General features: G+C 37.7%; 1 protein-coding gene across 11 annotated transcripts in view; it reads right to left on the reverse strand.

Annotated features, from left to right (window-relative positions):
• Window positions 1-15,374, reverse strand: part of ralgapa1 (Ral GTPase activating protein catalytic subunit alpha 1) — a 311,644-nt gene that overhangs the window by 178,658 nt on the left and 117,612 nt on the right. For 9 of the 11 annotated variants that reach the window (XM_043697822.1, XM_043697823.1, XM_043697824.1 and 6 more), the window contains 2 exons: window positions 13,484-13,608; window positions 11,446-11,662 (listed from right to left, as the gene is read on the reverse strand). In XM_043697822.1, the coding sequence (XP_043553757.1) occupies window positions 11,446-11,662; window positions 13,484-13,608 (342 nt within the window). Of the gene's footprint in view, window positions 1-11,445; window positions 11,663-13,483; window positions 13,609-14,399; window positions 15,330-15,374 lie in introns of all 11 variants that reach the window. The other 2 variants (XM_043697833.1, XM_043697826.1) reach the window with 2 other exon arrangements.

Below are 15,374 nucleotides of genomic sequence, written 5' to 3' on the forward strand. Positions count from 1 at the left end.
ATACATGAATAGGGAAGATTGAGGGATATGGGCCTAATGGCAGGCAAATGGAACTAGTTTAGTTTGGGAAACCTGGTCAGCATGGACAAGTTTGACTGAAGGTCTGACTCTATAATGTGGTTCTGCCAGTATACAGATGACAATTTGGCCAACCAAATAGCAGTCTCTTAAAAATGCACGAATTTCAGCTTTTTTTACCCAATTCTTCCCTATCTATTGTTTCCAAGTCACAGTTGATTGGATAACGGTATCTTTGATTGAGTTGTGAGAAATGAAAATCACATGAAGGTAACTACATGAAGAGTTACCATTGTTCTAGCAAAACATACATACGCATTTCAGCCTATTATTGAGAACAAAAGCAGATGCATAACTTATAACAGGAAACTAAGTGAAGACTTGGAATAGCAGATTTGAAAATCTGTTTCTTTGAAATTTAATTTTTTTCTGAAAAATTAGCTTTTTAAAACAAATTTAAGTAATACAAATTGCTACACAGTTTATGGTATATGAATTATTTTAATGTATTGAACGAACCATTAGACTTTTAGCATCTGACTAAATGCTGCAGTTGCATCTGGAGAAAATATTTGTCATAAAACGAACTCAGGCTCCATGTTAAGTAATCTTATAGTTATACTCCAGGACTTGAAACACGATGCCAGTTCTTTTTGACCTGAACTTACACAAACAGAAACAAACTAGAAAATACCAAATTTTACAGCCAGGACAAAGTCAGAGCCAGTTCAAAGCCAGATTTTAAAAAAGTGTATTAGGATCTTGAGGGAGAGATTATTTGAAGGATGGAGATCAGATGAATTATTTTCTTTCCTATTTAAGCTTTGTCTGAACACAGTAAGGATACCAAAGTAATATCAACTTAGGAGGGAAAATAGGCCCTTGCAGGGTATCCATAACATGATTCCAAACACAAATTGGATAGACATAAACCGACTTGACTTAGCATGATATCTAAACAGCAGATTGGCTTATTCAGCAACATTGCAAGTATCAGTCATAATTTGACAGAACTGTTTTAGAAGTAAAGATACAATTACCTTTAAACTATCCTTGAATTGAAAACACACAGGCCTCTACTTAATTATGCAGTGTTGAGACATTAGTTCTGACTATATAATAATAAACTGACTATCAACACTACCAGTTGTGAATATCTAGTTTATACATTCCAGAAAAGAATTTTAGTTTTTTTGCACTTAAAATTCAAATTAAAACTGAAAAGCATGGTTAAGAAACAAATAAATAACCACCAATATAAAGGCAAATCAAACAAACCTAGGTTTAATTAAACTGCCTATTTTGCAAAGTCAGAGTTTGGAGCCCTCTTGTGGTACTGTTCTTACCCTTGAACTAAGCAACCTGGGTTCAAGTTCCACCTCTTCCAGAGGTGCGTAATAACATCTCTGGACAGGTTGATTATGAAAACAGGTTGATTTAAAAAAAAGGTCAGAGGTTATAGTTTAAAAAAAAACCTTGGACAATGACTGATCAATTTGCAAGCTTGTAAAGAAGTTTTATAGTTTAAAAAAAACCTTGGACAATGACTGATCAATTTGCAAGCTTGTAAAGAAGTTAAAAAGGCATGGCAAAAGGGTAAAAAAAATGCCATTAGAAATGGATTTTATTGATAAGGTTTAAAGAAACAAAGAGTTCTGCTGAAGGCAAAGCAATCTGCTCACATTTCTTGAGGTGGTGCGGCACTGGTAAAGTGGTATCGTCACTAGATTAGTAATGCAGAAACCCAGCTTAATGTTATGGGAACATTGGCTCGAATGTTGCCAAAGACAGATGGTGAACTGAAGACTGGAATCAAAGAAATAATCAGCTTAATGACGACTATGCAATTATTGCCAACTGTTGTAAAACCCCGTCCAGTTTGTTAACATTCAAGGATGGAAATCTGCCACCCTTGCCTAGTCCTACCTACATGTGACTCTAGGTTCACAGCAATATGGAGACTCTTAACAGCCCTTTGAAATGGTCTGGCAAGCCACTTAGTTCAAAGGTGAGCCTTACACAAACACAGAAGATGGGAGGAGAACACCATTTGACCCCTCAAGCCTGCTCGAACACTCAGGATGATCATGAGCTCAAAACTGTAAACCCACCCCATAACCCTTAATCCTTTTAGTCACAACAGCTATATCTACCTTCAACTTGAAAACATTCAATTTTTTGGCCTGAACCGCATTCTGTGGTAGTGAATTCCACAGGCTCACCACTCTCTGGGTGAAGAAATTTACCCTCATCTTAGTCCTTGGTTTACCCCTTATCCCTAATCTATACCCCTTGGTTCTGGATGCTCCCACCATCGGGAACATCTTCCTTCATTTACCAGGGTAGTCCTGTTAGAATTTTATAGGTTTCTAAACTCAAGTGAATACAATCCTAACCAACTAAATCTTGCCTACATGGCAGTTCTGCCATCCCAGGAGTCAATTTGGTAAACCTTCGCTGCACTCATTCCATAGCAAGAACATCCTTTCTCAGATATGGAGACCACACCTGTATCCAACCTTCCAGATGTGCAGATAATTGCAGAACACATCCTTGTTCCTGTACTCGAACTCTCTCAATATGAAGGCCAACATACAGTTATCCTTGTTTACTGCCTGCTACACCTGCGTGCTTACTTACAGCAACTAGTGCACAAGGACACTTTGGTCAGAGAGTCATAGAGATCTACAGCACAAAAACAGACTCTTCAGTTCATCTTGTTCATGCCAACTAGATATTCTAACCTAATCTAGTCCCATTTGCCAGCATTTGGCCCATACCTTCTTATAATGATGTGGGTGCATTGTACCTTTAAGCGAGAAAAGCTAGCAGAACTATCTGATAGCACCAAGTGTTCTGAATATAATACAATGTAACATGTGGTTCAGCAGCTAGTATAGCTGGTTGCCAGGAGACAAAAAACAAATTTGAATTAGGCCAATTAATTTAAATTATACCTCAAAAAAAAACCCAAACTCCAATCAAGTTTGGATTTAGTATATTGACAATAATAAAAGCCAATGAGACAATCCGATGCTTTGGAGGTATTAAAAGACCGGAAAAAATTGAACAGTTGGGGGAGATCTGCCAAAGGACCAATTGATCTCGGCTGTGAGTGAGAACTCTCTGTCTAGAGAAGGAATTTTCACACAGAGAAACATCAACACTGACCTGGAGAGCAAATCCACAGAGGAAGATATAAAAAGATGATTCAACCGCTGGCTGGTTTTGAAATTTGAATTTTTCACTAAACCTTAATTGGGGGTTTTATCAGACTAGTATCATAGAAGGGAAAGTAAAAGATAGATTGGAGGAAGGAATTGTAAATAGTTGTTAGTCAATTATTCTGTCATACTTTAAGAAATAAAGTTGTTAATTTTTACTTTAAATACTTCTTGGCCTCTCGAATTTTCACTTATTACTGCATGGGATAAATCTATTCTGCGTTGCTGGCTTAAATTAAGCAGGAGGGTTTAACCCATGTTGTAACAGTATGGGGGCTCATCACTGTGCTGTGAAGTTTGTGAGGCTTTTGTCTGTTATTTGAACAATTTAGGTGTTGAATTTGTGATTTGAACTGGTTTAGACAGATTTGAATAAATTTGGGGGTACGCAAAATCCCAGCAGATTTAAACACAGGTTAGTGTCCTAGATCGTTAAGTAAAACGTAGGTGAGGCAATTTGTTTAATTTTGGTGATTTGTCGTTGATTAAATTAAAAGTGAGACAAATGGCTCTTAAAATTGCTAAAGATGCTCTGGGGTTTGAAGATGATTCTCAAATTTGCTAAGGAAGTTTAGAAAGAAAGAAAAAGGCCATACTTAAGTTAGATTTGGGTTTAACCAAGGACAAAAGTAAAGCTGAAATTGTAAGGAAGGTACTCACACAATTTGGTGTATCGGAGAAACAGACAAGTGCAGCAGAGGTAAAAAAACTTAAATTACGATTGAAGAAAATGGAGTTAGAAGATAGAAAAGGAGGAGAGAGAGAGAGAAAGAGAAAGAGAGAGAAGAAAGAAAGAGACAGAGAAAAGAGAGTGGGAAAGGAAAAAGAGAGAGAAGGTTTTTAGATGAGCAAACAGAGAGAGAAGAAAGATAGAGAGAAAGAGAGAGGAGCGAGAAAGAAAGAGAGAATTTGAAAAGTTGCGACTTAGTCAGCAAAGTCAAGTTAACAGGATGGAGATTAAAAGAGAAGGTAGTGATATATATATAAAACATGTCAAAACTCTACCACATTTTGATGAGAAAGATGTTGAAGCCTTCATTATTTCATTTGAAAAATTGTCGAGGCAGATGGAGTGGTCTGAGAATTTATGGATAATGCTACTTCAGACTAAGTTGGTAGGCAGAGCTAGTGAGATAATTGCTGCACTGTCAAAAGAGGTCAAACAGACAATTTTAAGTGTTTATGAATTGGTAGTAGAAGCATATAGACAGCGGTTCAGAAACACAAAAGAGGAACCAGGTCAGACTTATGTGGAGTTGGAAAAAAATTAAACAGTCATTTTGATAGATGGGTGCATGCTTTGAAAATAGATAGGACCTTTGAGGCTCTACGAGAGATTATTCTGCTGGAGGAGTTTAAAAACTCACTTCCAGAGATGGTAGGAATTCACATAGAGTTCAGGAAGTGAGAAGGGCAGCAGAATTGGCAGATGAATACAGATTGGTGCATAAGCTTCCCGCCAGAATTTCAGTCCTGTAGGAGGTAGAAGTTGGGAGAAGGGGAGATCCTACACTACAAAATCAAAAGTAGAGAGCACTGGTAAGAACTTACTACAGGATAAACAGAAGCCCAAGAAAAGAGTGAAAGGCCACAGGGATTTCCACTATGGTAAAGTGGAACACGTAAAGTTACAGTGCCGGTCGTTAAAGAAAGGCACTGTAGGAAAAGATGTGGTAAAAGAAGCTCAGCCAGAGATATTAGTGAAGGTAGTAAAGGAGACCCCAAGAAGAGCCAAGGAGCTGCAGGAGAGTATACAGCCTAGGCAGGGTATGAAGTTAGTACCTGATCTCTACAAAGAATCCACCTCTGTGGATAAAGTTTACTCAGAAAGAACAGGGGGTAGAAGAACAAGAAATTATAATTTTGAGAGATACAGGATCTAACCAGCTGCTGATAGTAAGACTTGAGCAAATATGAACTCTATCTGATCTATTACCTGAGAGTATTAGATTACTTACATTAGATTACTTACAGTGTGGAAACAGGCCCTTCGGCCCAACAAGTCCACACCGACACGCCGAAGCGCAACCCACCCATTCCCCTACATTTACCACTTTACTGTAAGATCAGGTTGGAGTGCCAACACAACACTGGGGAAGTTAAGTGGGAGTGATTGACATGGTGTCAGTTCCAGGAATTCAGTTTGTTCTTGGGAATGAATTAGCAGGATCCAAGGTGGGAATGACACTGCTTGTTGTGGAGAAGTTCAAGGAAGACCTAGAAACTAAGGAGCTAAAACGGAAATATCCTGGTATTTTCCCAGACTGTGTAGTAACCAGATCCCACTATCATTACTTTTCACTTTGTCCTGTGAGTTAAGAGAAAGATGAAGGGGTTGAGGCTCAGTTAGCAGATACCTGTTGAACATAATGGTGCAGGAAAAACCTGATCAGGTAGAGGGTCAACAGAAGTGTTTACTCTTGAAAGATTAAGATACTTGCAACAGTAAGATGATAATAGATGATACAAGATATATATGGGGATGCATACTCTGAAAAGGAGGCAGATAATATTCTGTAGGGTTATTATCTAAAAGATAATATCCTAAGATAGAAATAGAGACCACAGCAGGTTAGTGCAGAGGAGAAATGGGCTGATGTGCATCAGGTTGCGTTGCTGGTAGCATACAGACAGATGGTGTTATGGGTAGCACATGAACTACCTGTAGATGGTCACCTAGGGGTACGAAAGACTCAGAGTAAGGTACAAAAACATTTTTATCAACATCCACCAGAGGAAATACTCCACAATCAAAAAGGAACTATTGAGTTTGGTGCTGGCCTTCCAACATTTTAATGTGTAGGTCATGAACAATGTGTCAGCGACGGTTGTGTACACGGATCACAATCCGCTTACATTCTTAGAACATTTTAAAGACAAGAATATGAGACTATTTCATTGGAGTCTTATGTTACAGACTTTTAATGTAAAAATCATACATGTTGCAGGTCATAAGAATGTAATCGCAGGTGCGTTATCGTGGATTTAACTGATAATGTTTAGATGAGATTTGTATTTATTTAATGTTTTGTATCTATACAGGTATATGGGAATAAGTTAAGGTGAGCTTATATAAAATTTATTTGTATGTTAAGGTAATGTATTTTAAAAAAAAGAAAAAAGAAGCCATCTTTTCATTATGATGGTTCATTTTTTTCTTAAGGGGGAGGTGTTATGAAGATGTGAGTGGACTCTACCTTTAAGAAAGTTATTAGCTAGTAGAACTATCTGACAGAACCAAGTGTTCTGAAAAGAAATGTAACATTTGATCAAACAACTTGATTAGCTGGTTGCCTGGAGACAAAAACAGATTCGAATTCGGCCGATCATTTTAAATTATATCCCCAAAAAATACCAATTCCAATCAAGTTTGAAATCAGTATCGTGACAAGCTTAAAAGCCAATGACCCAATCTGGGGGTATAAGATTGGGGAAAATTGAACTGTTGGGAGGAGAACTGCCAAACCAGCATGTGGAGACTGGCCAAAAAAACCTTTCTTAAAAGTACCTTTATGATCAGTAATCTGGAAAGCAGAATCCCCAAGAAGAAAAGAAGACCGGAATAGAGAGGAGAACTGAAAGCTGCCTGGTTTTGAGATAAGGAGTCTTGTTTTGTAAATCTTAATCTGGGGTTTTATCAGACTAGTATTGTTGAAGGGGAAGGCGAAAGATAGATTAGAGAAAGGACTTGTAAATAGCTGTTAGTTAATTATTCTCTGTCATACTTTAAGAAATAAAGTTGTTAATTTTTACTTGGCCTTAGCCTCTCAAAGTTTCACAGATTACTGCACGTTGAGCTGCTAGAGATGGGGGAAGGTAGTAACCGAGTATTTTGTATCAGTGTTTACTGTGGAGAAGGATGTGGAAATACAGAATGTGGGGAAATAGAGGGAGACATCTTGAAAAATTTCCACATTACAGAGGTGGTGGTGCTGAATGTCTTAAAACACTTAAAGGTGGATAAATCCTCAGGACCTGAACAGATACACCCGCGAATTCTGTGGGATGCGATTGTTAGGCCCCTTGCTGAGATATTTGTATTATCAATAGTCACGGATGAGGAGCAAGGAAGACTGGAGTTGGCTAAGTGGTAAGGAAAAGCCAGGGAACTATAGACCGGTGAGCCTGACGTTGATGGTGGGCAGGTTGTTGGAGGAAATCCTGAAGGACAGGATTTACATGTATTTGGAAAGACAATGACTGGTTAAAGATAGTCAACATGGCTTTGTGTGTGGGAAATCATGTCTCATTAACTTGATTGAGTTTCTTTAAGTAGTAATGAAGGGGACTGATGAGGGCAGAGCGGTGGACATGATCTATTTGGACGTCAATAAGGCATTTGACAAGGTTCCTCACGGTAGACTGGTAAGCAAGGTTAGATCTCATGGATTACAGGGAGAACATTTAGATACAGAACTGGCTCGAAGATAGAAGACAGAATGTGATGTTGGAGAGTTGTCTTTCAGATTGGAGGACTATGACCAGTGGTATGCCATGAGAATCGGTGCTGGGTCCGCTTCTTTTTGTCATTTATATAAACGATTTGAATGTGAACAAAGGAGGTATAGGTACTAAGTTTGCAGATGACACCAAATTGGAGGTGTCGTGAACAGCGAAAGAAGTTACCTCAGAGTACAATAGGATCCTGATCAAATGGGCCAATGGGCTGAGGAGTGGGAGATGGAGTTTAATTTAGATAAATGTGAGGTGCTACACTTTGGAAAGGCAGATCATAGCAGGACTTCTATACCTCATGGTAAGATCCAGGGGAGTGAATAAGGAGACCTTGGAGTACAGGTTCATATTCTTTGAAAGTGGAGACACAGGTAGATAGGATAGTAAAGAAGGTGTTTAGCACATAAGAACTAGAAGCAGGAGTAGGCCATCCGACCCTTTGAGCCTGCTCTGCCATTCAATAAGATCATGGCTAATTCTGTCATGGATTTAGTTCCACTTACCCACGCTCTCACTGTATCCCTTAATTCCTTTATTTTTCAAAATAAACCTTAGCATTAGAAGTGTTTACTGAAGTATGAAGTAGCTTCAACTACTTCCCTGGGCAAGGAATTCCATAGATTAACAACCCTCTGGGTGAAGAAGTTCCTTTTCAATTCAGTCCTAAATCTGCTCCTCCTAATTTTGAGGCTATGCCCTCTTGTCCTAGCTTCACTTGCTAGTGGAAACACCCTATATAATTTACTTTATCGATTTCCTTCATAATTTTAAATGTTTCTATGAGATCCTCCCTCATTCTTCTGAATTCCAATTAATATATTCCCAAACTACTTAGTCTCTGCTCATAAACCAACCCCCTAAACTCCAGAATCAATCTAGTGAAACTCCTTTGCACCCTCTCCAGTGTCAGCAAATCCTTGCTCAAGATTGACAAAAACAGCACACAGTACTCCAGGTGTGGCCTTAACAGCACCTTGCATTCCTGCAATATTACCTCTCTACTTTTAATCTCAACCCCTTTAGCAATGAAGGACAACATTCCATTTGCCTTCCTAATTACTTTATGTGCCTGCAGATCAATCTTCTATGATTCATGCACAAAGCCACAGAGGTCCCTCTACATAGAAACATGCTGCAACGTTTTACCATTCAAGTAATAATCTTTTTCACTGTTACTTCTATCAAAATGTATGACTTCACATTTATTAACACTGTATTCCATCTGCCAGATCTTTGCCCACTCACTCAGTATATCCATGTTCCTCTGCAAAGTTTCACAGATCTCTGCACTTTGCTCTACCACTCATCTTAGTGTCATCTGCAAACTTTGACATCATACACATGGCCCCCAACTGCAAATCATCTAAATAAATTGTAAATAATTGCGGTCTCAACATTGACCCCTGAGGCACATCACTCCTCATTGTTTGCCAGCCAGAATAGCACTCATTTATCCCCACTGTTTGCTACCTATTAGTCAACTAATCCTCCATCCATGCTAATACTATGCCCCAATGCCTATTCTTTCCCTTATTGGTCAGAGTATTGAGTATTGGAGTTGGGAGGTCAAGTTGCAGCTGTACAGGACATTGGTTAGGCCACTTTTGGAATATTGTGGATAATTCTGATCTCCCTCCTATCTGAAAGATGTTGTGAAACTTGAAAGGGTTCAGAAGAGATTTACAAGTTGCCAGGGTTGGAGGAATTGAGCTATGGGGTGCGGCTGAATAAGCTGTGACTGTTTTCTCTGGATCGTCGGAGGCTGAGGAGTGATCTTATAGAGGTTTATAAAATCATTAGGGGCATGAATAGGATAAATAGACAAGGTCTTTTCCTTAAGTTGGGGAAGTCCAGAGTGAGGGGGCATAGGTTTTGGGCAAGGGGGGAAAAATTTAAAAGGGACCGGAGGGGCAACTTTTTCACGCAGAGGGTGGTGCGTGTATGGAATGAGCTGCCACAGGAAGTGGTGGAGGGTGGTACAATTACAACATTTAAAAGGTATCTGGATGGGTATATGAATAGGAAGGGTTTAGAGGGATATGGGCCAAGTGCTGGCAAATGGGACTAGATTAGGTTAGGATAGCTGTTCAGTATAGATGAATTGGACCAAAAGATCTGTTTCCATGCTGTACATCTCTATGATTCTAAGCCAAGTCCAAGCACCAACAGCCACAATTAAAAGTGCACAACAGCAGATACGTCATTTGTCAAAAAACATACTGATATGTATCTGATCTAAAGATAACTCTGCAACATACATAGATGCCCAGAAAGTCACTTGGGGCAATGAGCTCTGTTATTAAACAAACATGACAACACGCATTTCATTCCAAACAAAATGGGCAAAGAAAGCATTGCTAGTTGTTCCTACATCTAAATTCCTGTGAAATTTAATGAAATAACAAGAAAAAAGTTATGGGAAATAACGATCTCACAAGTCATTGAGACCATAATGAACCAGCCAGAAAAGTAACATGCAATAACATTGGTAAGAAGACCTTAAGAAACCAGACATTAATCATGATGCACCTAAACAATCAGAGAATATGATGCACTGCCTGATGTTCAGGGACCCCAGTGATAATGCAGAGATAGTGGCAAGCAAGAGTTAATAAGCAATAACTTTTATCTATACACCTTATTGCTAAAGGAATATTGACTTTAGCCAACAACACATATCAAAGACAGTGCCACAGTGGGCCAGGGGGCATAAGCTAGTGATTGAAGTGGATTCTTTACAACTATCTTTGCTAAACAAAACACAGAAAATGCTGGAGAAGCTCAGTAGGGTTGGCACCATGTGTAGAGAGAGAAATAGAGTTGACATTTTGATTCTGAACCAAACTGAAGAAATGGCGTATCAGGCTTGAAACATTAACTGTGTTTCCCTCTGCACAGATGCTGCTAGACCTGTCGAGTTTCTCTCTCATTGCTTTTTTTCAGATTTCCAACATTCACAGTCATTTATTTTTATTACTTTTGTTAAGAAACCCATTTTTGTACTAATCTGGTTAACCAAATTAATTCTGTGAATCTTGTAAAGAAAAGCCTCCACCTGGCATGTTAGTAACTAGTTGGAATCCATTATCCTCTTCTGAATATTGATTTGCCCAGCTCACTCGAGAATTATAATTGACTTAAATCTTACATTTCAGTTAATGCAAACTCCAGATCTTCCATTTGCATCATGTCGAGACCTACATGCAGCATTTATTTGCATCAAGATGACATTTCTATTCATTACTAAGTGCAGATTAACCAATTCAATTAAAATTGTTTGACTCCTATAAAATGTACAGGACACTTCGATGAGCAGCATAATTCTTTCTTGCTTGGCACAAAGTGAATATCAAATATTGGCAAGCGATGCATCAAGAGAAGATGTATGGTGAAATAGACATTCACCACTTCAACTTTTTGCGAAACATTGTATATCTAAATGGCCTCTTTGAATGAGATGACAGCTCAAAAGTTCAGTAAATATCCCAGACACATGACACATTGACAGTACATTAAATAGCTGCATAAGAGAGAAGATTCTCACTACATCAAGGTGGATGGAATTTGGATTCACTTTTAGAAATCAGAGGAGATCCACATCATCATAACTTATATCAATCCAAAGCTAGAGTTATTTACATTGAAATTCATAAATTTATTTCAAAGGTGAAGTAGGTCATGCAGTTTATTAACAAAAACAATACACCTTAAAACTTGAACAGAAATACCACAGTGAGTAAATACTTACCCTCAAATTTTCGTCCATCATATTGGAAAGCATTGAAAGAATCCGAATGGCTGTCAGAACTAATGAGATCACTACTTCCAGCACTGGCCGGGGAAGTCCATTCGGATGGGATGCCTGGGTCATCTACTGGTCTGGTCTGGTTCTGTCGGTTCAACAAATCAGGAAGATCTTTTGGCACTTCCAAACTACCAGGACTACTTCCTCTTCTCAAAACATTCTAATACAAAAAAAATTATGTTTTTTTTTACCACTTTCAAATTGATATAGCTGGCATAGCTTTATTATGTTCCAGCTGAGGATGAAAATAAATCTAATAAGATAATTTATTGATTTAATAATCAATTCAGTGATTTTTTATGATATTTAAAAAGGAGTGTTATAAATCGAAGTAATTATTATTAATAGTGTTAACTGCTTCAGTTGCAACAATTTTCACCTTCAGACCTGTTGGTCAATAACTCATTCAATGGCTCCCTGGTTTAACTTCAATAACAAGGTAGCACTACAACACAAACCGTCAGATAAATTTGCAAAAGCACTGTTTGGAACTAAATCAAGTTATAACAAAACCAATTCATGTGCATTGATTTGAAATGTGGAACCGTAATAAAATTTTAACTTGGACTTTAAGTGAAGGAATCCATTGGCTTAGTGGGTAAACATTGCAGATCACTGCAATATTAATTGTTAATGTCAGAAAAGGTCAGATTCAGAATCTTTGATCTATATTGAATTATTTATTCTTGGTTATAATTTACAGGTGCTCATTATTCCTTGTGCATGATTTAGGTAGAATTGACAAAATGCTCAAAAATGTATTATATTCTTGGAAGTTGCCCAGAAAAACTAAGCATCTCCAGAGCAAAAAAGATGAGACAAAAGATCAACTTATAAAGTTGGAGTATCAATATTGCATGTTAAAAAGAGCTCTACTTGCTATGCTTTAAAATCATTAGCAAGAAATAGAAATAAAAGTACAGGCACAGGAGACTGCTGTATTACTCGGAGAAAGTGAGGACTGCTGATGCTCGAGAGTCAGAGTCGAAACATGTGGCACTGGAAAAGCACAGCAAATCAGGCAGCATCTGAGGAGAAGGACAGTCAACGTTTTGGACATAAGCCCCTTGGATGCTGCTTGACCTGCTGTGCTTTTCCAGCACCACACTGTTGTATTACTGCCAACTAAACAAAGTGTTATGGTCCACAACAAAATAAGCAACATAGTAGGCTAACAGATTACACAAATTTTTTAAAAGAAAAAGTAATATTATTTTTGTATCTGAGATTTTGGGTTGGAGAGAATAAATAATTTTCAATCTCTAAAGTTGTCTGCATTTCTTTTTACGAAATATAAGTATTGTTCTATAAAAATAGAAAATAAGCATAAAAACAAATCAATTTTTGATATGAGTGGATCATTCAAAATTTCAATTTTGTCAATTTGAATCACTTCAAGTTATTTTTAATTTCTACCTTCTTTTGCTAACTTTGTTCCCGACCTGTTAAAGGCACTTGATTACTTCTCAACATGGTCTATTTTCTGACATGATGTCCATTTGGACAGGACAATATTAACTCTTAAAAACTGAAAAACATCCAATGGCTAAGTTTGCTGTCCATTTTTTATGTTGCACTAAAACAAATAAATGAATGACAATTACACACTTAATAAACATGAATTGCATTTTCATGTTCTCACTATTAGCACTTCCATTGAGCACATTCCATGAGTCATTGATTGGAATGATTACATAAGCGGCTCCACCAGAATTTAAAAATATCCTGCGAGTAAATCTTCTGGAGTTTACTAAAATTTGCTACTTTCACTAACGACCAATTAATATCAATTTTGAGAAAAGCAGTGTATAGCGACAGCTAATTGTTTACATAATATGATCATGTGAAAAAAAAGTTGCTGAATCATACTCACTTCTTCATGCTTGGTTGCAGAAAAGAGTAATGTAGAAAGTATACATAATAGAAGGAATTGCAACTAGTAGCTATAAAATGCACAAGACAAGAAAGTAAGCGGACTTACCACAGAAGTGCCAGTTCGTAATCGTTCTGCTATAAACTCATCCATAAGATCACTGATGTTGGGATTACTATTGCCAATATCAGTGCTGAAGGGTCGGGGTTTTTGATTAGGGTCTTCCTTGTTGACTGAAAGCAAATAAGGCATTTAAATCACAATAACACAACTTTGTAATCAACAAAGAAACATAATAAATGTACTGATCAAAGCAATAAAAGGAAATTAGCATTGCAAGGGTTACTTGCCCAATCATGCAGTTCCCCAAGATCTGAAGTGTCCTAACCTTACTGTATGCATTAGAAGTAATCTCAAATTAGCATTAGCATACTTTACATTAAAAGATTAGTAGAGGTTAACAATTTTTAATCTTTGATGAAAGAGGAATTTTATTACACAGTCTAAACTGTCAACATATTTTTACTCAATATACAATAAATTATTTTTCTACTACCATACTTTAAAATGTTTTCATTTTAACTGGTTTCATTGTGCAATTTTATTTCCGTGAAAGTCAAAAGGTGAAATACACCTTTACAAACACATGTAACTTCTCAATGCAAGACTCTACGAGGACATTATACTTGAAAAGTCTGTCCCCTCGTGCTGAAAATGTTTAAAATAATCTAAAAAGGATAAATGCAAATTCATCTTGCTACCATAACCAACCACAAACAATTTCACTGTCAAAGATTAACAACTGAAAACCTGCATACATAAAAGGGAGACATTAGTATAGGTTTGGAGGGTGGGCAGGGGTAAACAAAATATTTGCCAGGACATACCAGCTAATTAAAAATGCATGCAAGACCAATAAAGAAAAAGCAGTGATCATTTCCAAGCTGTTTGATTGCTTAAAGCTTTTCAGTTGCATCAAGCCAAACAGGTGCTCCTTGGTGCGTTGCACACTGTTAGTGCTCACCTGCAACTTTCCTTCCAAAATATCCCAAAACATGACTGTAAAGATCCCTCAGTGGAGCCTCTGCTGGTACTTTTCTCTGCCTCTGTGGGGAAACATTTGCTTTCGACTTTGAAAAAGCGTGTACAACAGTTCTGTAAACACCACCGAGGGAACTCTGTTGCTGTATTGGTTCCTGTAAGCTACATGACCTAAGTGTTCCATGACCAATTCCCTGACTATCACCTGTACTTCCCTTCAGCACTGGAGTACTTGCAGCAGTAATCAATGTTGACTTCCGATTCTTATATTCATTATGAGAAACTCTAGTGTCAAGAGGTCTATAGACACCAGGTTTCACTGAATCAGTTGGTGCAGAAGAGCCACTGCTGAAACCACCAAGTCTTCGAAGTCTCAACTTCCAATGAGCTTCCTTACTGTCCAACTGACTGTGGAATTGTACAGACTCAGTAGATGGCCTAAAACTAACATGCATATTGTTATTTTTTTTCTTATTTGCTATGCTCAAGTACTGCAGTTCTGGTGTTGCTGCAACAGTGATTTCTTGGTTAGCTGAAGACTTTTGTGCACTTAAAGCTTTAAGTGGGTCAGTAATTGTGGTGCTGTGTGGAAACGTATTTGAATACATGCTATATGCTTCAGTTATCCTATTAAGTTGTACAATTGCAGAGGTTTGGCAAGAGGCATCAGCTAGCTGTTTCCTTTTAAATTGCTGATCTGTTGATGCTACCACTTTTCTACCGTCTACCTCAGTTGCCATCTGGCGAATAAGAACTTTTTGCCTCTGTCTGAAATCTGGATTTTCTGATGTCATTTGTGATGAAATTCCCTGTTCAAAGCTTTCAAGTGGCATGTTATTTTGCTGTTCAATACTAGTCTCTGGCAACTGCTTTTCTTTACCAGAAAATGTAGTAATACTCAAATAATCATCTTCTAAATATGGAACAGAACTTTCCAGGTCCTGTACTTTTACCTGTA

The sequence above is a fragment of the Chiloscyllium plagiosum genome, chromosome 10 (assembly GCF_004010195.1).
Source record: "Chiloscyllium plagiosum isolate BGI_BamShark_2017 chromosome 10, ASM401019v2, whole genome shotgun sequence".
Taxonomy (NCBI): Eukaryota; Metazoa; Chordata; class Chondrichthyes; order Orectolobiformes; family Hemiscylliidae; genus Chiloscyllium; species Chiloscyllium plagiosum.